The sequence below is a fragment of the Schistocerca piceifrons genome, chromosome 1 (assembly GCF_021461385.2).
Source record: "Schistocerca piceifrons isolate TAMUIC-IGC-003096 chromosome 1, iqSchPice1.1, whole genome shotgun sequence".
NCBI lineage: Eukaryota > Metazoa > Arthropoda > Insecta > Orthoptera > Acrididae > Schistocerca > Schistocerca piceifrons.
In genome coordinates this window covers 549818575-549840558 of record NC_060138.1, presented here as the reverse complement: position 1 = coordinate 549840558, position 21984 = coordinate 549818575, and the positions used below count along the sequence as shown (strand labels likewise).

Sequence of the window (21984 nt, the reverse complement as noted above, 5' to 3'; positions counted from 1 at the left end):
CTAATGACCTCAGCAGTTGAGTCCCATAGTGCTCAGAGCCATTTGAACCACTTTGAACGGCCGCCCCACTTGCGACTTGCACCAGGGAAGAACAGCGTTCTGTTGTTCGGTTTTTGCGTAGTGAAGGTGTGAAACCTATTGAAATTCATCGACGAATGAAGGTTCAGTACGGTGATGCATGTTTGTCACAGTATCAAGTCTACGAATGGCGTAGCAAGTTCGCATTAATATTAGGAACTTCGGAGAAATGACGTTAACTGCAATACTACTTATGTGATAGCAATAAAGCAAATTGGTTTTTTTTGTTAAAAATCAATGCGTCTTCAGTGGAAGATGCTCCTCGTCCAGGTCAGGCACGAGTTGTGGCTCCACAGAACATTGCAGCAGTTGAAGCCATAGTGAAGGAAAACCGCGGAGTGACACTGAATGACACTGCAACATGTTTACAGATTAGTCATGGGTCAGCACACCACATTTTGCATTATGTGCTCCAGTTTCGCAAAGTGTCTGCAACACGGGTGCCACGGCAGCTGACTCCTGAAATGAGAGATGGACGTGTTGATGCTTGTGAAGAACTTCTTCGGGGCTTTGAACGAGAAAGTGACGGCTTTCTTGCAAGAATCGTTACTAGGGACGAAACCTGGGTTCTCTTCCACCAACCGGAAACGAACAGAGCGAGCAAGCAATGGCCTAATTCCTCATCGCCAAAACCAAAGAAGTTTCGAACAGAACCATCAGCGGGGAAGGTTATGCTGACTCTCTTTTGGGATGAAAAATACGTCATTTTGGAGCATTACATGCCTAGAGGGACCATCATCACAGATCTCCTAAAAAATCATGTGCGGCCTGCAATCAAATCAAAGCGACGTGGATTGCTGTCAGCAGGTATCCGTTTCCAACATGAACATGCAAGGCCCCACATTACCCGCACAACAGTTGCAACAATCACAGACCTGCATTTTGAGTGTCTTCCTCATCCACCATACTCACCAGACCTTGACCCAAGTGATTTCCATATGTTTAGACCACTCATAGACGCAATGGAAGGAAAGAAGTTACGTTCTGATGAAGAGGCACGCCACGCGGTGCATGAGTGGCTGCGCGGACCACCAAAAGAATTCTTTTCTAAAGGAATTTATGCACTTTGTAAGCGCTGGAGGACTTGCATTAAGCATGGGGGATATTATGTTGAAAAGTGATACAATTTTCTACCACTTCTGCACAATAAATAATATTTAAAAAAATATTTAAGGTTTTCATATGACTCACCCTCCTGAATCAGAGCAACAAAGACACTGCAGTTTGCAAATAAATGTCACACACTGAAATATTTCAATCTTTTATGAAAAATCTAGCATTACTTATATTCTGCATGTATGAGATAGACGATGAAAACGTGCAAGGATCTGATGCAAACACTGGACGTTAAAGTTCGATCAGACATAGCTCACGGAGACGGGGGCAGCACGCGGAAAATAGTCCAGTCGTTGTTGTAATGCGGAAACGGAGCGATGTATCTGACGTCCAGAAGGGCATGTCATTGGCTTTCGGGTCAAGGGTGAGATTATATTCGAAACGGCTAAGTTTGTAAACTGTTTGCGTGGTGCCATTGTTAAACTATACCGTGCAACAACGCGCTGTCCAAAACTGACGTCGAGGCAATTGTGGTGCACTGTGGACCATAGATGACAGGGGTGGACGACGGCTGCAGAGATGCGTAAGGGCGAACAGACGTGCAACCGTTGAGCAACTGACCATCCAGGTGAATAAAGAGCGAACGTTGCTGCGTGTAGGCCTCCGCAGCCGGCACGTGGTTCATGCACACGTGCCGACTGCTGTTCACCGGCAACGGATGCTGTAATTTGCAACTGGACGCCCACTGAGAGGCGGCAGGTGGACTTTTCAGATGAATCGAGGTTTATGCACCGTCGCACAGATGGCCGTTGGCGTGTACGGCGTGAAACTTCTGAAAGCAAATGTCCTGTAACCAGGAGGAAGCGTTATGATTCTGGAAGGCACAGTGGATCAACACAAGTGTGCATCTAACCCTACGCGCAGTTTGTTTTTCCTCGGCACGATGACACCTACCAGCGGGACAACACAACGTGACACAATTCGCAGTGTACGTGCGTGGTCTGAAGAGTACAAGGATGAGTTTACTGTACTCCCTGGATTTAAACTCAATCGAGAATCTGTGGCACCACCTCGATCGGGGTGTTCGCGCAACGGTTCCTCAACCGATAAACCTAGCGCAGCCGGCCACAGCACTGGAGTCGGCATGGTTCCATATCCCAGTTTATACCTTCCAGGACCTCAATGACTCTCTTCCTGCACGTCCCGCCCTGCGAATGGTGGTTATTCAGGCTCTTGACAGGTGCTTATAAACGCTTGTACCAAAAATCTGAAAAGTTCGCGATCGATTAACTCAATTTTTACACGATACTCTAGTGATCATTCGGATGTACATCGGCTATGTATTTTTAAAATATATAATATATAAATTATATAAATATATAAAATGTCGACTGGCAATGGCAAGGAAAGCGTTTCTGAAGAAGAGAAATTTGTTAACATCGAGTATAGATTTAAGTGTCAGGAAGTCGTTTCTGAAAGTATTTCTATGGAGTGTAGCCATGTATGGAAGTGAAACATGGACGATAAATAGTTTGGACAAAAAGAGAATAGAAGCTTTCGAAATGTGGTACTATAGAAGAATGCTGAAGATTAGATGGGTAGATCACAAAACTAATGAGGAGGTATTGAATAGGATTGGGGAGGAGTTTGTGGCACAACTTGACAAGAAGAAGGGATCGGTTGGTAGGACATGTTCTGAGGCATCAAGGAATCACAAATTTAGCATTGGAGGGCAGCGTGGAGGGTAAAAATCGTAGAGGGAGACCAAGAAAGGAATACACTAAGCAGGTACTGGCAGATTAAGAAACTTGCACAGGATAGGGAAGCATGGAGAGCTGCATCAAACCAGTCTCAGGACTGAAGACCACAACAACAACAAATATGTAAATATTTATGGACAAACGTAGGCTACAAATTTTATTATATACAATGTATAATAGTGAAACGCTGTTAGCAAAAACCTCGAAGTTCTGGACCGGCCTACTTCAAATTTTAAACGATAGTTTACTAAATATTCAGATTACAGAATCTGAATTGCAATAACAATAATCAAAGGTCAAGGTCAGTGAGAGGGGAGAAGAGGAGGTGGACGGAACAGTGGGAGGAAATGGACATAGAGAACAGAAACGAGTAGATGGACAGAGAAGAGAGAGGGGGTAGGAGAATATGGAGAGAGAAGGGGGAGGAGGTGGACACGGGGGGGGGGGGGGGGGGGAGATTAGGAAGGGGATATGGATAAGGAGACGGGGAGAAGGAGATGGACAGAGACAGGGGAAAGAAAGAGATTAGGCCGTATATCTAGTTCCCATACATACTAGAAATGAGTGCTTTCTTTCTTTTTCCATTTAACGAGACTGAGCCACGGCAACGATTGGCGGGGTACAGCCAGTTGCTTTCTACAGTTCATGATATAACGAGGTTCAGAAAATCACAAATATATGCTGTAGCGTATAAACCCACTTAATATCAAGTATGCAATTGTCTATTTTGTTTATTGTGGTTTTCAGTCTGAATATTGGTTTGATGCAGCTCTCCACCGAGAGTATCCTGTGCAGGCCTGTTCATCTCTGCATAACCATTGCATCCAACATATATTTTAACCTGCTTATTGTAGTCAATTCTTGGTGTCCTATAATTTTTACGCCTCCACACTTCACGCCAATTACCACACTGACCATTCTTTGATGTCTCGTGATGTCTCCTATCAACTAATCCATTCTTTTAGTCATATTGTGCCATAAATTTATTTTCTCCTCAATGTCATTCAGTCATCTTTAGTAATTATTAAACCCTGTTATCTGAGACATTGTTCTGTTTCACCCCATTCAAAAAGTTCTGTTCTTCTTATGTCTGGACTGTTCATCGTCCCCGTTTCATTTCTGTACAAGGGTACACTCCAGACAAACACCTGCAGATGAGAATTTCTAACTCGTAAATTTGAAGCCAGTGCTAGCAAATTCCTCTCTTTCGGATACGCTCTTACCGATCGCAAAACAGATCTGCTACTTCTAGTGTCTCACTTTCTAATCAGATTTCCTCAGCATCACTTGATTTGATTCCACATTCCATTACCCTTGTTGTTTTAACTGATAATCTTATAACCTTTTCTAAAGAAATTGTCCGTTTCGGTCAACTAACCTACTTAATCTTTTGCCATCTCTGGCAGAATTGCTGTGTCATCGACAAACCTCAGTGTGTCCTCCTTATCCCTAAACTTCGATTCCTTTCCTAATTTATCTCGGATTTTCCCTACTACTAGTTCAGTGTACAGAAAGAGTAACTTCGCGAACAAGCTTGAACCCTGCCTGACTTTCATAGCCGTCGATTCTTACGTATGTCTGCAGTTCGGTTTCTGTACAGCTTGTAGATAGCATTTTATCCCTGCTACCTTCAGAATTTCGAAGAGTGTATTCCAGTCAACATTGTCACAAAGGCGAAGACATACGAAAATAAACAATTGTCACGTTGTGTTTGTAAAGTGAATTTCCAAAGGGAAAATGTATCACAAAACGTGGAAACAGTTCTTATGCAGTTATTGCTAATGAACGTGTTCCTTCATTAGCTGTCTTTGCGACAAGGAAACAAATACAAGAAGTTATTTCTTTAATTGTTATCACTCTCCGTATTTTTTTATCATTTTGCTTAGAACATTTTGACGTTAAAGTACACAGTAACAGAATAAAGTGATTACTAGTTTTGTAGAGACCTTGGGTTTCACGCAGTCGAAACAAGTCTAGAAAAAAGTTGGCCTACATTCGTATTAGTGTAATGTATGTTTTTTTTAATACAAATGCTTAGTCATTCCACATGTTTCTCCTATTGTAACAGACATATTCAAAATCTGTGTAGGTCAGATTCAAGTTATGTAGATTTTTTGATTTTGTGAGTTATGCAGTGGTCACGAACTGTATCTTCAGCATACTTGTAAACCTACAGATTCAGCACTGATCAGATAGATTTTTGCCTCAACATGTGGACACTGATCTAAGCCGTTTTGTTATCAGTAAGGTAATTAACTAAATGACAAGATATAGTCCGTGCTTTAAGACAGAATTGCCATGAGAAGAGGGGGGGGGGGGGGGGGCAAGCCCTAGGAAGGCGCAGATGGAATTATTCACGTACCGTAAATCAGTGCACAATAATTTTAAATATTGTTATATATTTTTTACATGAAAAGTTGTGGAGATTTGCCGGTTTACATCACTTCTTCATTGAGTAATTTTATTGAAGTCTGTTGCACAATTATTTTAGTTTTACTAGGTATCATTTACTGGTATCCTTTTGTATCATATCACTCGGAAATGCCTTTGTTTCACATAATCGCATAATACGTGTTTGAAAAATCTTACATTCCTTGAAAACATAGATTGTTTGCGTGTTTCTTCAAACGATGATAGTAGCGGTATAAAGAATAAGAGGGAGGGCGACACGTATGTGTGAATTTTATTTGTTCTTTTTTGTTACAGAGCTACAACGATGGAGATGTCTCAACTTCGTATGACCTGCTAGCAAGAGAGAGCTGGGGCGCATCAGATGGTTCAGATACAGAAACAAGTAGACCACTAAATGACCTACCGGTTGCCAAAAGTAGTGTAAGAGAAAGTGTTTCTAAGAAGGGTAAAATGAAGAAAGTGTACAAGTGTCTTTCTTGCACTGAAATATTCAATTGTCCTAAGGAGAGGAGAGTTCATCGTAGGAGGTTCCACACGGATGCAACAGAAGTACGTAAGGATAAACAATTTGGTGACGTTTTCAGTGCTCCTACTGTGAAGGAAGAACTTGTAGAGACTGTGAAAGTAGAAAATAAAAATGTAGACCTATGCGTTCCTCCTGCTGAGAGCTTGTCTACTGCAAGGACGCCTGACAGTAATGGTCCAAGTAGTTCATCAGCGGTGAAGATTAAGACTGAGAAAACTGATACTCCTGTATTGGATGTGGACCATGATCAGAAAAAAATAAAAACAAGTGATAGTTTAGTCGCCAAACTCAAACCAGAGCCTGCAGTAGGTGAGACACAGACAGGAAATGGTCCGGAAGACACAGTGAAACAAGAATATAAATGCATTTCAGTGAACTGTGCTTTGGTTTTTACATCGCAAGATGATTTGAAAGAACATGTGCACACAGCACACAAACTCAGAAAGAAACGGGGTTGTCATATCTGTCCAACTTGTCAGGAAGCTTTCAGCACCGACGTTTTGTACCGTGCACATTTAAAAATACATCCTCTGGAGTGCAAATATTGTGGAAAGTTCTTCACGAGACATCAGAACCTTAACCTCCATACAAACAGGCATCTAGGAATCAAACCATTTAAGTGCGGTGTTTGTGACAAATCATTTATAACCAAACAAAAACTGACTGAACACACTAATGTTCACACTGGAGAAGCTCCTATTAGATGTGATTTGTGTTGTGAGACGTTTCGCCGTTACAGCAATCTCATACAACATAAAAACAGGTTTGTAGTAATCAAAATTACTTAAATTCTTGCAAACAGTGAAAATCCACTGATTTAAGTCATGTAATAAAGTTTTGCAGCAACAGGTAGGTGATTCATTAAAGTTCATAGTAATAAAAAAGACACATATAGTAACATGTTATTCTTCAAATGTGATGAACCAAAAGATGCTTGTACAATGCAATTAGTGATTAGTTTACTTTCTTAATCAGAACTTTTCCCTGCCAAAAGAGAGAATTTAATGAAAATATTAACATGGATAACAGAATTAATGCTATAGTAACGCAGAACACCAATAACTATATGCTAGTTAGTGAAATAGTTTGAACAGCAGCAATCAGTCAAGGTGCACTATACAGTGAGGTGACTAAAGTCGTGGGATAGCGATATGCACATACACAGATGGTATAAAGGGCAGTGCATTGGACGTGCTGTCATTTGTACTCAGGTGCCGCATGTGAAAAGGTTTCACACTTCATTACGGCCTCACGATGGGAATTAACAGACTTTGAACGCAGAATGATAGTTGGAGCTAGACGCATGGGACACCCCATCTCGGAAATCGTTTAGGGAATTAAATATTCCGAGATTCACAGTGTCAAAAGTTTACCGAGAATACCAAATGTCAGGCATTACCTCTCACCACGAACAATGCAGTGGCTGACGGCCTTCACGTAACGATCGAAAGTAGCGGCGTTTGCGTAGAGTTGCCAGTGCTAGCAGATAAGCAACACTGAGTAAAATATTGCAAATGCCGCAGAGTTGTCAGTGTTAGCAGACAAGCAACAATGCGTGAAATGATTGCAGAGATCAATGTGGGACGTACGATGAACGTATCCATTAGGACAGTGTGGCAAAATTTGTCGTTAATGGACTGTAGCGGCAGACGACCGACTCGAGTGCCTTTGCTAACATCGCCTGCAGCGCCTCTCCTAGGCTCTCATATGTCCATATCGGGTGGACCCTAGAAGACTGGAAAACCGTGGCCTTGTCAAATGAGTCCAGATTTCAGTTGGTAAGAGCTGGTGGTAGGGTTTGAATGTGGTGCAGACCACATGAAACCGTGGACTCCAGTTGCCTACAGGCACTATGCAAGCTGGTGGGGCCTCCATAATGGTGCAGGCTGTGTTTACATGGAATGGACTGGGTCCTCTGGTCCAGCTGAACCAGTCAATGACTGGAAATGATTGTCCGGCTACTTGGAGACTATTTTCCGCCATTCTTGGATTTCAGGTTCCCAAACAACGATGGAATTTTTGTGGATCCCAGTACGCCATGTCACTAGGCCACAATTGTTCGCGATTCGTTTGAAGAACAGAATGAGCAATTCGAGCAAATGATTGGGCCACCCACATCACCTGACGTGAATCCAATCGAACATTTAGGATACATAATCGAGAGGTCAGTTTGTGTCCAAAATACTGCACGGGTAACACTTGAGTAGTTATGGACGGCTGTGGAGGCAGCATAGCTCAATATTTCTGCAGGGGACTACCAACGACTTGTTGAGTCCATTCTCCGTCGAGTTGCCGCACTGCGATGTGTGGAAGTAAGTCCGACGCGATGTTGGGAGGTGTTCAAAAATGGCTCTGAGCACTATGGGACTTAAAGTTGAGGTCGTCAGTCCCCTAGAACTTAGAACTACTTAAACCTAACTAACCTAAGGACATCACACACACCCATGCCCGAGGCAGGATTCGAACCTGCGACCGTAGCAGTTGCGCGGTTCCAGACTGTAGCACCTAGAACCGCTCGGCCACCCCGGCCGGCTGGGAGGTGTCCCATGACTTTTGTTACCTCAGTATATATCTGAAGATCAAACGTACAGAAACAGAGATTTCAGTAAAATAACCTAAAAGTGTTATTGCTACTGTGTTTGTTACTTTATGAATACGTGTAACTCTTAACACCTTCATGAAACAGGTTGTAAAGAATCATGATTAGCTGATGAAAAACCTTTCATACATTTTATATAGTTTTCAAGTTTGTTGTACACTTGTTAAGTCTGGAATAAATGTTGTGTCTCAAACTTGATACTTCACCATCTCCTGTTTGGATCTGCACACATTCGGCTTTTGTAGTCTTCAGTATTTACCCAAGACCGCATTTTTATAGCTATTTCCACCTTCTGATATTCACTTCATAGATGTCTGCAGAGTATAATTCAATTTTTACTGTACCTTTCTGTTGGAGTTGAAGGATATTTTCATTAGTAGAATCACTGTTTAATTGCATTATTATGTCAAATAAACACATGGAAGTCTCTCAGAAAATGTAAAAGAACGCAGAACAGTAGAGAGAACGTGAAGCTGGTGAATGAAAACAAGCTTTGTGTTCTTGTTTATTACAAACAAGCAGAACAAAACAATTTAATTGAAAATAACAAGTACGGTTCGAATAAATAGCTGTTACGCTGCTGATATTATTATTGTTATTGTCCTCGTGTGTCCGAAGATTAATCTGATGGAGGTCTCCATACCACTCCATCCTGTGCAAGCACCTTCATCTCCGAACAACCACTACAATCTACATCAATTTGAACTTGCTTGCTGAATTGATTCCTTGACCACCCTCTACAATTTTTACCCCTTACACATCATTATTGCACTGATGCTTCATTCATGCGTCAGATTGTGTCCTATCGACTGATCCCTTAGTTTAGCCTGTGTGTGCCATAAATTTTTCCCCAATTTGACTCAGTACCGCCTCGTTAGTAATTCAATCTACCCACCTAATGTTCAATATTCTGCTATTGCACCACACTGCAAAAGCTTTTAGTCCATGCTTGTGTAAACTATTTATCATCTATATTTCACTTCTGTGTAAGGTGACTCAGCAAATACGTCCAGAAAAGACCACCCAACAGTAAATTTTATATTCAATGTTAACAAAATGCTCCTTTTCAGAAATACCTTTTGTGCTGTAGTCAGACTGCATTTCACATCCTCTCTACATTGACTCTCATCAATTCTGCTGCTGAAACAGCAAACTTCACCTATTTAAGTGCCTTATTTCGTGTTCTAATTCCTGTTGCTTCACCTGTTTTTATTTGATACTTCCCATTACTGTTCTTTTACTTTGTTCATCTTGTAACCTCTTTTCAAGACACTATGCATTCCATTCAACTGCTTTTTCAAGTCCTTTGTTATATCTGACAGAATTTCCATCTCATCAACAAACCTTAAAGTTTTTATTTCTTCTCCCTGAACTTGACTTCCCTCTCCAAATATTTCTTTGGCTTGCCTTAGTGCATGCTCAACGTACAGATTGAAAAACATCGGACATAGGCTACAACACTCTTTCATGTCCCTTGACTCCTGTAATTGCAGTCTGGTTTCTGCATTCAGTTTTAGTCTGCAGTTCATAACGAATAAATTATGCTTAGTGTCCACATCTATCCTTGGAAATGATGTGCAGTGTCAAATATGGTTTCAGAATCTCTTGTTATATCATTTTGTAATATATTTAAAACATTCCTGTGTGTCAATCTCTCTTCCACGTATACAGCCTTCTTTCATCGTTTTTAAACAAACTATTAGCGATTATTATGTCCTGTGGAACATTAGGAAAGGTAGCTTCCTTTTAGTCATTTCGCCCAGTCCATGTTCTCAGGCTATTTCTTTTTCTTCGATTTCTTTTCCTGCTATCGAATTTTAGTTTCCATCACAACTAAATTAACGTCTCCCTTAACTATCTGAATAATTTCTTTATTGACATGTGGAATAATCAGGTCTACTGCCGGATGTTTATGTCACTCTGGCACAATATTTCGGCCACGTAACTCGTTGCCTTCTTCAGGTGCTACCTGAGACTGCCGTATTGGAGTAAATATAGGATGGGGACCCTTCACGCCCACACCAACGTGGTGACCAAACCAAAAGTTCTACTGTCACCTCCGTAAACATGTTAGTTTTTGAATCAAGCGTCACAGGATGCAGGCTGTGATGTTATCCATGCGTCTGGGTAAGATTACTCATTAACATGGTCCATCAGGAGATAGAAGTGGTCGAAAACGATTGAAGGGTAGCGGTTGTAAGGGCATCGGAAAAAAAGTGCCAAGGCAAGCGCCAAGGGAAAAAACCTCTGCGACAGTAGGGCGGGTAGTAAGGGCAGTAGCGGCTTGCTAGCTGCGATAGAGCATGCAAGGTGAGGTAAGGTTAGTGTGAGGTATCGTGCATCGTTACCTATGTGCTGCGTGTTCGTTAAATGAGTCAGTCAGGGTGCCGCGGCTGGGCTCGCTTATAGTCTCCAGGGCCGGCCGCAGTGGCTTCCTCCCTGTTAACAAAGGAATTCGGCGCGGCAACGCATGCGTTGCTGTTAGGCCCTCTGCTGCGCCTTGTCGTCAGTGACTTGGTACAGCTTCATCAGGCTGGTGCAGAACGGCGGCGGTCGGCCACCGTTCAGCGTCCTCTACTGCACAGCGCAGCCCTTCTTTATTGTAGCTTCTAGGAGCTCCGCTTGTTCAGAGAGCTGCGCCAATTCAGCGTCGAAGGAAGTCAGGCCGTTCGCTCGCGCTTGTGCGATGAATGCTGCCTTTTTGTCTTCTCGATCCCTTGTGGGGGCAGCTCCCGCAGCGGTCGGCGTCGCCACCGGTTCCGCTGGGGCAGCGGTTTTCCTTTTTCCTCTTTGCACCTTTCACCTACGGTGCTGCTGGGGCAACCGCTGGGACAGGCGCGCGAACGTTCTTCTGCGAGGTCGCAGGAGTGTTCGCAGGTACTGCTGCGCTGAGACCTCGGGCGAAGACTGCTCGCAGTTGCCTCGAGGCCTCTTCCTTCTCTGCAGCCACGGCGGCTGCGAAGGCAGCCCTCTCTGCCGCCATGACGGCTTTGAGGGCTGCAGTGGCCTCCTTCACGGCGGTGCCGAGTTCGAGACCACATTTCTTCTCGGAAGCGCGAGCTGCGTCCTGGCTGCCCGTTTCCGAGCGGTCGTCCCTGCCCCTGGCAGGTGGAGCTGCTACTGCGCCGTCCCTCAGCTGCGCCGGGCTGTTCTGCGCCCTACGTCGTTTCCGACGTCGTCTTAGCTTCTTCAGCTGCGTCGGTGCGGCCGCGGCCGCCTCGCCACGGTTGCGGCTTGAGAAAGCCGCGCAACCGCGCCAACTGACGACGTGCGGGCCGCCACACCGGACTCAAGTCGGCAGAACGTTGCTGCCGCGGTCGCAGGCGCGGCTGTCGCTCACCTGAGCACTTGACGCACCGCGCCGCGTTGCGGCAATACTTCGCAACATGGCCCTCGCCCTGGCACCTGAAGCACTGGGGCTGGGGTCCATAGCGGTCGGGAGAGCCTCTGTCGTAACCGGGAAGCCCAGCAACTTCCGCAAGTCGAAGATGTCGCTCCCGCCGTCGACCGTTTGCACGGTCACGGCATAGAGCGGCGCTCTCTTCCTGTTGGTCCGGTTGTGCAACCTTGCGGTTGCATTACCAAACCCGGCTTGCAGCAGCCCTTCCCGGACCGCTGCCTCATCACAGCACCAGGGTAACCCCCTGAGGAGTGCCTCGGTCGTCTTCATCCTTCCTACGGAAGGTGCCTTCTCACGCGCCGGCGGCGCGTCGACGGTGTGGTCGGCCACTGCGACCTTGATCGCCCTGTGGTCGGCCACGTTTGCAGCTCGAACGCAGATCAGCGAGTCTGTATCGACAGACTCGTAGACCACCTCGTTCCGAGCGCAATTCGTAATGGTGTCGAACAGCGCTTCCACCCGCCTTTGCACTTGACGTACACAGGGGGGACAGGCCGCGACTCGTCTTCTCGGGAGTTCCTTGAATGGTCGGCAAACTCAGTGAGTTGCACAACCGAAGGACCCTTCGTAGCGGCAGGTTTCCTCTGCGCACCCTTCTTTCCCATGCTGCGAGGCGCGGAACACGACAATCTGCACGCGTTGTAAAGACGACGCCCGACAACTTGCTTTACGCGGTGCCCACAGCACAGAAACCTCTTCACGAGCTCTCAACGGCCGAGTAAGCGTAGCGCGCAACGGCAGCGATGCGCTCGCCTCGCTAGCTCAGGCCGCTCTACTGCCGTATTGGAGGATCTTGTCCAGTATTTATGACCAGAGGGCGCTGGATGCTCTCTCTGCCGTCCGCGCCCGCCTGGCGCTGCCTGTAATGTGTTCTCTCTTCCCCGGTGCTCCCTCAGACGTCCGCTCCCGACTGGTCGCCATCTGTGGCAGCTGTCTGAGGCCCGTCCTGTGACGTGCGTTCCGATCGCGGTCCGCGCCCGCCTGGTGCTGCTTCTGAGGTTTTGACCCTTCCCTGTTGCTTCCACGGACGTCCGCGCCCGGCTCGTCCACCATCTGTGGTCGTGGCAGCTGTCTGGGGCCGGACTCTGCGTTTGGCGTTCAGTTCGTGGTCCGCGCCCGCTTGGCGCTGCTCCTGAAGTGTTGGCACTTCCCTGGTGCTCCCACGGACGTCCATGCCCGCCTCGTCCACCATCTGCAGTTGTGGCAGCTGTCTGAGGCCTGTCTCGCGTCGGGCGGTCCGTTCGCGGTCCACGCCCGCCTGGCGCTGCTGCTACGGTATTACTACTTCTTGTGGAATTTCTTGGTTCCTTTCGTTGGGCCCTGATAAGCTCCAGAGCCGAACTCCACGCTGAGCTGGTAACCGCTGTCTCGGTTTATTAGGTTGTCTGTGACCTTGATCTCGATGGTCTCCTTTATGACACTGTCCCAAAATCTTGGAGTCTGGGTCACAATTTTGGTGTTGTTGTAGTCCATGGAGTGACCGAACTCCAGACAATGCTCCGCTATGGCAGATTTGGTTGCCTGTCCGAGTCTGGTGTGCCTCTGGTGTTCTTTGCCCTGACGTCCACTGTCCTGGTTGTCTGACCAATGTATGATTTTCCACACTGGCACGGGATGTTGTAAATGCCTGGTTTACGTGGCCCCAGGTTGTCCTTCACATTCCCTAGCATTGTTCCAATTTTGGAGGGTGGACAGATGATACTCTTTATATCATATTTTGAGAAAATTCTGCTGATCTTTGCAGAAATAGGTCCAGCATATGGCAGGTATGCCACCTTCTTCGCCTCGTCTGGCTCCTCTTCTGTACCCTGTGGTTGGCTGGTAGCACAAAGTGCCCTTTGGATGTCTGTGGAGGAGTATCCATTTCTGCTGAACACCAGCTGTAAATGTTCTATCTCTGTGGCCAGACTTTCCGTATCCGACAGAGCCCGAGCCCTGTGAACTAATGTTTTCAAGACTCCATTCTTCTGTGCCGGGTGGTGGCAGCTGCTGGTTTGAAGGTATAAGTCGGTGTGGGTGGGCTTACGATACACACTGTGCCCCAGAGTGCCATCTGCCTTCCTCTTGACCAGGACATCCAAGAATGGGAGCTGTCCATCCTTCTCTAGCTCCATAGTAAATTTTATACTTGGGTGGCGTCAATTTAGATGTTCCAAAAAGTCATCTAGCTTCTCTCTGCCATAGCGCCAAATGACAAAAGTGTCATCGACATACCTAAGAAAGCACTTGGGTTGGTAAGTGGCTGATGCAAGTTCTCATCTTCGTACCTCTCCATTTCTTTATTTCAATGGCTTCATCATCTGCAGAGCAACTTAGCATAATATAAACTTGTTGTATTGTTCACTATGTTGTTCATAGTACCTTACGTATATTCCTTTTTATTATTCATTATTGTACCTACTCATTCGATACCCATTCTTGGGTCACCTGACGAGAAGTCCTTGCTGTGCTAAACCTCACTTCACTAATGACCTATATCCAACTCCAATCTGTCCATTTCCCATTTTAAATTCGCTATCCTTTCTACCTGATTAAGGGATCTAACATTTCATGATCCATCCTGTAGAACGCCAGCTGATCCTATTTAAAACTGAAAATATACGAACGACCTGATCTCTCTAGTTGCTTACATTCATAGTAGTTAAAATTACGTGGCTCAGGTATCACTGTTAGTTTTTGAGTGAATAACGTAAGCAGTAAAAATCTTTTTCCATGATCACGCTGTATACCCTCTAACAAACTACACTCCTGGAAATTGAAATAAGAACACCGTGAATTCATTGTCCCAGGAAGGGGAAACTTTATTGACACATTCCTGGGGTCAGATACATCACATGATCACACTGACAGAACCACAGGCACATAGACACAGGCAACAGAGCATGCACAATGTCAGCACTAGTACAGTGTATATCCACCTTTCGCAGCAATGCAGGCTGCTATTCTCCCATGGAGACGATCGTAGAGATGCTGGATGTAGTCCTGTGGAACGGCTTGCCATGCCATTTCCACCTGGCGCCTCAGTTGGACCAGCGTTCGTGCTGGACGTGCAGACCGCGTGAGACGACGCTTCATCCAGTCCCAAACATGCTCAATGGGGGACAGATCCGGAGATCTTGCTGGCCAGGGTAGTTGACTTACACCTTCTAGAGCACGTTGGGTGGCACGGGATACATGCGGACGTGCATTGTCCTGTTGGAACAGCAAGTTCCCTTGCCGGTCTAGGAATGGTAGAACGATTGGTTCGATGACGGTTTGGCTGTACCGTGCACTATTCAGTGTCCCCTCGACGATCACCAGTGGTGTACGGCCAGTGTAGGAGATCGCTCCCCACACCATGATGCCGGGTGTTGGCCCTGTGTGCCTCGGTCGTATGCAGTCCTGATTGTGGCGCTCACCTGCACGGCGCCAAACACGCATACGACCATCATTGGCACCAAGGCAGAAGCGACTCTCATCGCTGAAGACAACACGTCTCCATTCGTCTCTCCATTCACGCCTGTCGCGACACCACTGGAGGCGGGCTGCACGATGTTGGGGCGTGAGCGGAAGACGGCCTAACGGTGTGCGGGACCGTAGCCCAGCTTCATGGAGACGGTTGCGAATGGTCCTCGCCGATACCCCAGGAGCAACAGTGTCCCTAATTTGCTGGGAAGTGGCGGTGCGGTCCCCTACGGCACTGCGTAGGATCCTACGGTCTTGGCGTGCATCCGTGCGTCGCTGCGGTCCGGTCCCAGGTCGACGGGCACGTGCACCTTCCGCCGACCACTGGCGACAACATCGATGTACTGTGGAGACCTCACGCCCCACGTGTTGAGCAATTCGGCGGTACGTCCACCCGGCCTCCCGCATGCCCACTATACGCCCTCGCTCAAAGTCCGTCAACTGCACATACGGTTCACGTCCACGCTGTCGCGGCATGCTGCCAGTGTTAAAGACTGCGATGGAGCTCCGTATGCCACGACAAACTGGCTGACACTGACGGCGGCGGTGCACAAATGCTGCGCAGCTAGCGCCATTCGACGGCCAACACCGCGGTTCCTGGTGTGTCCGCTGTGCCGTGCGTGTGATCATTGCTTGTACAGCCCTCTCGCAGTGTCCGGAGCAAGTATGGTGGGTCTGACACACCGGTGTCAATGTGTTCTTTTTTCCATTTCCAGGAGTGTATATAGCAGATTTAATCAAGTGCCGTAGCATATGTGACATCGTTCGTGTATTTCACGTTTCGTTAATCATAATTTACTGACGTTATCTTCCTTACACACATATTAATAAAGCCTCTGAGGTGCTTCGCACGTATCACCGCAGATATCAGAATTATCTGAGATATGGCAGCTATTGAAATGTGGAACAGTACTAACATAAATGTCTTCAGTTGCTGGTAGAGGTCACTCAGGATACGGTGGCCGATACGCAGTGACCAGCTTTCATCGTTTGTTCAAAAGAGGCAGCCGACAAGCGTTTGCCCTCTTCCGGCCGGTCGGCGATGGCAGAATGGTCGCGCACGCCCTGCAATTTTTGTCAAATGATTTTGTTGGAACTATTTGGTAAAACAATTCATTTTTGCTCTGCATGTGGCATTATTTGTGAGGTTCATTATGATGTTCCCATCATTTCGTTAATGGTCGTAGTTGTCATATTTACATGGATGTAAAACATTGCTCGAAATTCGAAAAAGTCTGCAATGAAAAATAGGGGTCGCTAAGATTTTGCGTTTGGTGGATATTACATAATCTGTTCCTGCGTATGAAATTTAGCTAACGTATTGAATTTTTCTTTAGACTTGAGTGGAGGTCTCTATCTGTTACCAATATGTAGAAATGTGATCTGACGTAGCGTACTCATTTGCGATTGCACCGCGCCACCAATAAAGCCGGAGTGAAATATCCACAACATTCCTCATATTTCATAAACGATGTGACATATCGGAATGAGATTCTGGCAAATGATAGCCACGAAGAGAAGAGTATTTTGTCGTATGGGTATTATGCAAATCTTCATTATCTGCCGTGTTATTCCACTAACTACAGACTTTTCCGGTGAAGGAATATAATGTTTAAAGGCTATCGATAGCTGCTGAAACAAGACATTCAACGGGTTTTGGAACAATGTGAGTCATTACATGTTTATTTTGTACCGAAGATGTGCTTTTCCATAAGGTGCTGACCTTACGTTTCATCCGTTCCTCAATAAACTTACTAAACCACTGTTTCAGAATTCTCTCACAGTTGCGTCTGCACGAAATATTAGTGAAGTGAGACTGTGTAAACTTCGCAGAGTTTTGGCAAAAGAAGTATATTTGAACATGGCAACAAGAGAAATGTGTAGGTTTTACTCAAAATTCCCCACTCGTGGCCCTTCTCTCAAAGTTGCAAGTGGTTAACAAACCAGGCGAAATAAATCGCTGCATTTTCGGCGGAATTCGTTTCAGATGCTAACCAAAGAAGAGGACGTCTTTTTGAACGGTCACCAGGCAAGCGTGGCCGTGAAGGGCCCCCGCTTTGCACTGTGTTTACGAAAAATGTGAGTGTAGGCTTCAGTTCAGAATGACACTTCCTCCCCAACGCTCTCTCCACTTGTGCCCTGCCGTCTACACATCTACCGACCACGGTGTTCTGCGTGCACTATAATCAGTGTGTACATGCTAAACATTCTTTAGGTAATGTTGTTCGTCGGTAATTAGAGTTCTGTTTTTAAATTTCCTCAATTGTAAAAGAAATCGGCGAGAGGCGTCAACCCGAAATGTGTGCAAAGTTGTGGAATAATGCTAAGGAAGGCCGGAGCTGCAACTCCCGTTTTAAGCGCAGGCACCTATATTCTTATTTTCCGACGTAATTTTGGTGGCTTCGTCGAAAACAGCGCGTTCGTTAGGCAAAATAATCCTACATGATTATGGGAATTTTGGGTGGTGGCTATATCTATTGTTATCTAGTAAAACCAGGGTGACAATTATTTGCACAAAAAAAAATGTTGCGTTGGTATAGTTAGCACGCTATGCTCGTTATCTCCCCTGCGCCTTTTCTGTGTAAACATTTTTTCGCAGTTGCATCTATATCTATAGGCTGCAAACCATCGAGAAGTGCGTGGCAGAGGGTACGTCTCATTGCACCAGTTTTTAGGGTTTGTTTCCATTCTATTCATGTATGGAGCATGGAAAGAATGATTGTTTGAATGCCTCTGTGTGCTGTAATTTTGTAATCTTATCCTCACAATCCCTATATGAGCGATACATTTGGGATTGTGGTACATTCTTAGTCATCATTTAAAGCCCGATCTTGAAACTTTGTTAGTATACTTCCTCTGTATAGTTTATGTCTATCTTAAAGAGTCTGCCAGCTCAGTTTCTTCAGTATCTCTGCGCCACTTTCCTACAGATGAAACAAACTTGTGATCATTCATGCTGCCCTTCTTCGTGCACATTCAGTGTCCCCTGTTTCTCCTATTTGGCACAGGCCCCACATGCATGGACTATTCTACAACTGGTCGCAAGAGTGATTTGTAGATTGATTGAACTTTCCCAGTATTGTACCACTAAACCGAAGTGTACAACGACTGAACCTATGTGATCATTCCATTTCATATCCCTACAAAGTGTTACTCCCAGGCGTTTTTATGATTTGGCCGATTCCAACAGTGACTCATTCATATTAGTCATAGGTTACCACGTTTTCTTAGTTTTGATATTAGTCATAGGATACCACGTTTTCTTCGTTTTGTGAAGTGAACAATTTTACATTTCTGGACACTAAAAAGCAAATTGCCAATCTTTGCATCACTTTGAAATCTTATCAAGATCTGACTGAATATTTATGCAGCTTCTTTCAGATAGTACTTCATTGTAGATAATAGCGTCATCTTCAAAAAGACCTAGGTTACTTTTAACATTGTATGCAGTATCGTTAATGTAAAACATGAACAGCAAGCGTTGCAGCGCACTTCCCTGAGCCACACCTGAAGTTACTTGTGTATCTCCAACCAAGAGAACGTGCTGCGCCCTTCATACCAACAAGCCCTCAGTCCTGTCACAAATTTCACTTGATACCCCATATGATCGTATTTTTCACAATAAACGTAGGTGTGGTATTCAGTCAAACGCCTTTTTTAAATCAAGAAATGTTGCATCTACCAGACTCCCCAAGGGGGTCCAAAACTCTTTTGTGGATACGTGCGTAGCGAGCACAGGACCCCGAGCTAGTGTGGCCCTCCTTCCTTTCCGGGCTGCATGCCTTCCTTTTCCCCATCCCCCATCTTGGCCCCCCCTCTCACCTCTGCCTCTTCCCTTCCCTTTCTCACCCTCTGGGAGTATGTTTAGTGCCTACGTCCAGAGACGGACGCTCGAAACTGTAAAACAGTCTCTCTTCTTCGCTTTCTCTGCTGGCAAGTCTTTGTCCTTCCTTTGTCCTTCTCTTTTCCTTACCTCTTCTCTTTACCCTTTTCTCCGCTGCGGTGTTTGAAACCTCTCTTCTTTCCTTTCCTTTTCTTTGTTCCTCCTTTTCTCTATTTTCCTCCCTGTGCGTGTCTGAAGGCCGACCCATGCATTCCCATGCATAGCTGGTGACGGGGTAACACATAATTCACCGCCCCGGGTAGACAGGTAGGACACGTACTTACCCCCTGGTAATGGCCAGGCCCATGGAGGGGTGATTACCCGAGCTGATACCTTCCAAAAGTGCCGATTGGTCCCTCCGTCCATTTCTCTGGAGGTGTGACCTGAGGTGTGAACAATCACTTAAGGCGGGAGTGCCCTCAGATAGAGCCACAAGGAAGGAGCGCGCCATCGGAGACGCCGGTAATCATGGGGGATCCTTCTGCAATGGTTTCCTCATCATCTACTACGTCTGCTCACAAGCGTAAGTTCAATGAGTCTCAGCCACAGACAGTTATTCCATCGTTGCCACATCTTCCTTGTTGTTTCTCGGTCGGACGAAGGCCAAAACTTCTCCACAGTCAACCCTTTTATTATTCAGGAAGGTGTCGACGAAATTGCAGCTCCTGTAAAGTCTTGTTCTCGATTACGAAATGACACCTTGTTGTTAGAAACAGTCAGTGCCCTCGAGGCACAAAAATTGCTGCATACTTCACTGCTACACACCTTCCCTGTCCGGGTGGAAGCGCACCGCACTTGAAATTCATCACGTGGGGTCGTTTATACACGGATTGTCCGACGAGGAAATTCAAAACTACCTGTCTGACCAAGGCGTTACGGCTGTTAGTCATGAAAAGGGTTGACATGAACATTGTTCCAACCCGTACTGTCTTCTTGACATTTGACAGAGTTCAACTTCCATCGAACATAAAAGTGGTTTATGAGATAATTTCCGTTTGCCCTTACATCCCAAACCCTACGTGTTGCTATCGGTGTCAGCGGTTCAATCATACCAGCCAGTCCTGTTCCAATCCAGCCAAATGCGTTACGTGTGGCAAGGGTGCCCATGAGGGTGCTTGTCCACCTCCATCCCCTCATTGCATCAACTGTATGGGTGACCACGCTGCTTCCTCTAGAGATTGCCCCATTTTTAAAGATGAACGGCTCATTCAGGAAATCAGAGCGAAAGAAAAGGTGTCGACCTTTGCTGGTCGAAAGTTATACACCAGTCGAAAGCCCACTGTGCCTCACACAGGTAAATACAGCACTGTCCTTGCCTCTCCTCGGCCAACAAAGGAGGCAACCACGCAGACTTGTGATCTTACCTTTAGTGCCATGGTCGTCAGATCGGCCAGCGCAAAGATCGCCCGTTCAACCTCCCCACTCTCACCTGCTCACTCTATGGCTCACCCTTCATCAGGTTCTGCTAAATCTCGAGCCCCAAAATCAGACACCCAGGCTTCCAAAAAAGAGCCTACTCGTGAAGATTTTTTATGTACCCCAATTTCACAACCATCGGTTCCTCCTTCATTTCAACGACCTGTTTCCAAAAAGGCTAATAAGAAACCCAGCTCCTCTCCTTCTCCGCCACGGCGTGTCTCATCTACAGCACCACCTGGCAGTAACCGCCCTCGGCCGTCTTGTGTGTTGCCGAGGCGTACTGCTGGCGGCCGATCAACCGGCCGATCGCTGGTGGCAGGAGCTGCTCCCGAACAACCTATGGATAAAATCTTCTGCCTTTGGCTGAATGCCGTTCCACGTTGTCGGTCGCAAGCTCTGAGCAGTCGCTGAGTTGAGGGAAACCTTGGTCACATTCTTCCCTTTTCTGTCCACCCTATGTCCATTATCCATTGGAATATCCGCGGCATTCGAGCCAATCGGGATGAATTGTCGATCCTCTTACGATCCTACTCCCCGGTAATCTTCTGTCTTCAGGAAACAAAGCTGCGTCCCCATGTTCACTTTGTTTTCCCCCATTTTCAGTCAGTCCGATTTGATCTCCCCTCTGTTGAAGGCACTCCAGCACATGGAGGACTCATGATTCTTCTCCATGATACTATCCATTATCACCCAATCCTCTTAAACACTTCCTTCCAAGCTGTCGCTGTCCGTCTTTCCCTTTCTGGATACACCTTCTCTCTTTGTACTGTATACATTCCATCGTCCACACCAACGGCAAGAGCTGATCTCCTTCATCTTCTTGGTCAGCTTTCGCCTCCCTATTTGCTGGTTGGGGACTTCAACGCCCACCACCTGCTTTGGGGATCTCCGCGTCTTCCACCAAGCGGATCTTGTTTGCCTCAACACTGGGGACCCTACATTTTTGTCTGCCTCCACGACAAAGTTCTCTCGTTTGGACCTTTCGGTCGGTACTGTTCCACTAGCTCGGCGCTTCGAATGGTTCGCTCTTGCTGATACACACTCGAGTGATCACTTTCCATGTGTCCTTAGATTGCAGCCACAACTGCCATATATACACCCGAGACGCTGAAAGTTTGCCCAAGCCGATTGGACACTTTTTTCGTTTCTAGCGACATTCGATGACCGTCACTTTCCTAGCGTTGACGATGAGGTCACTCATATTACAGAAGTTATTCTTATAACTACGGAATGTTCAATACCTCACACCTCCGAATTGTCCCGGCGTCCCCCAATTTCTTGGTGGAATGAGGCATGCCGTGACGCAATACGTGAGCGGCGACGTGGTCTTCGCGTTTTCCGGCAACATCCTACTTTGGCCAACTGTATCCGCTATAAGCAGTTCCGTGCGCGATCCCGTCGCGTCAT

General features: G+C 46.2%; 1 protein-coding gene across 1 annotated transcript in view; it reads left to right on the top strand.

The window, feature by feature from the left end:
* LOC124800423 (zinc finger protein 711) overlaps window positions 1–21984 on the top strand; it is a 204041-nt gene that overhangs the window by 126638 nt on the left and 55419 nt on the right. Inside the window, exon 2 of the mRNA XM_047262995.1 lies at window positions 5601–6595. Coding sequence (XP_047118951.1) covers window positions 5601–6595 — 995 coding nt within the window. The remainder of the gene's footprint in view (window positions 1–5600; window positions 6596–21984) is intronic.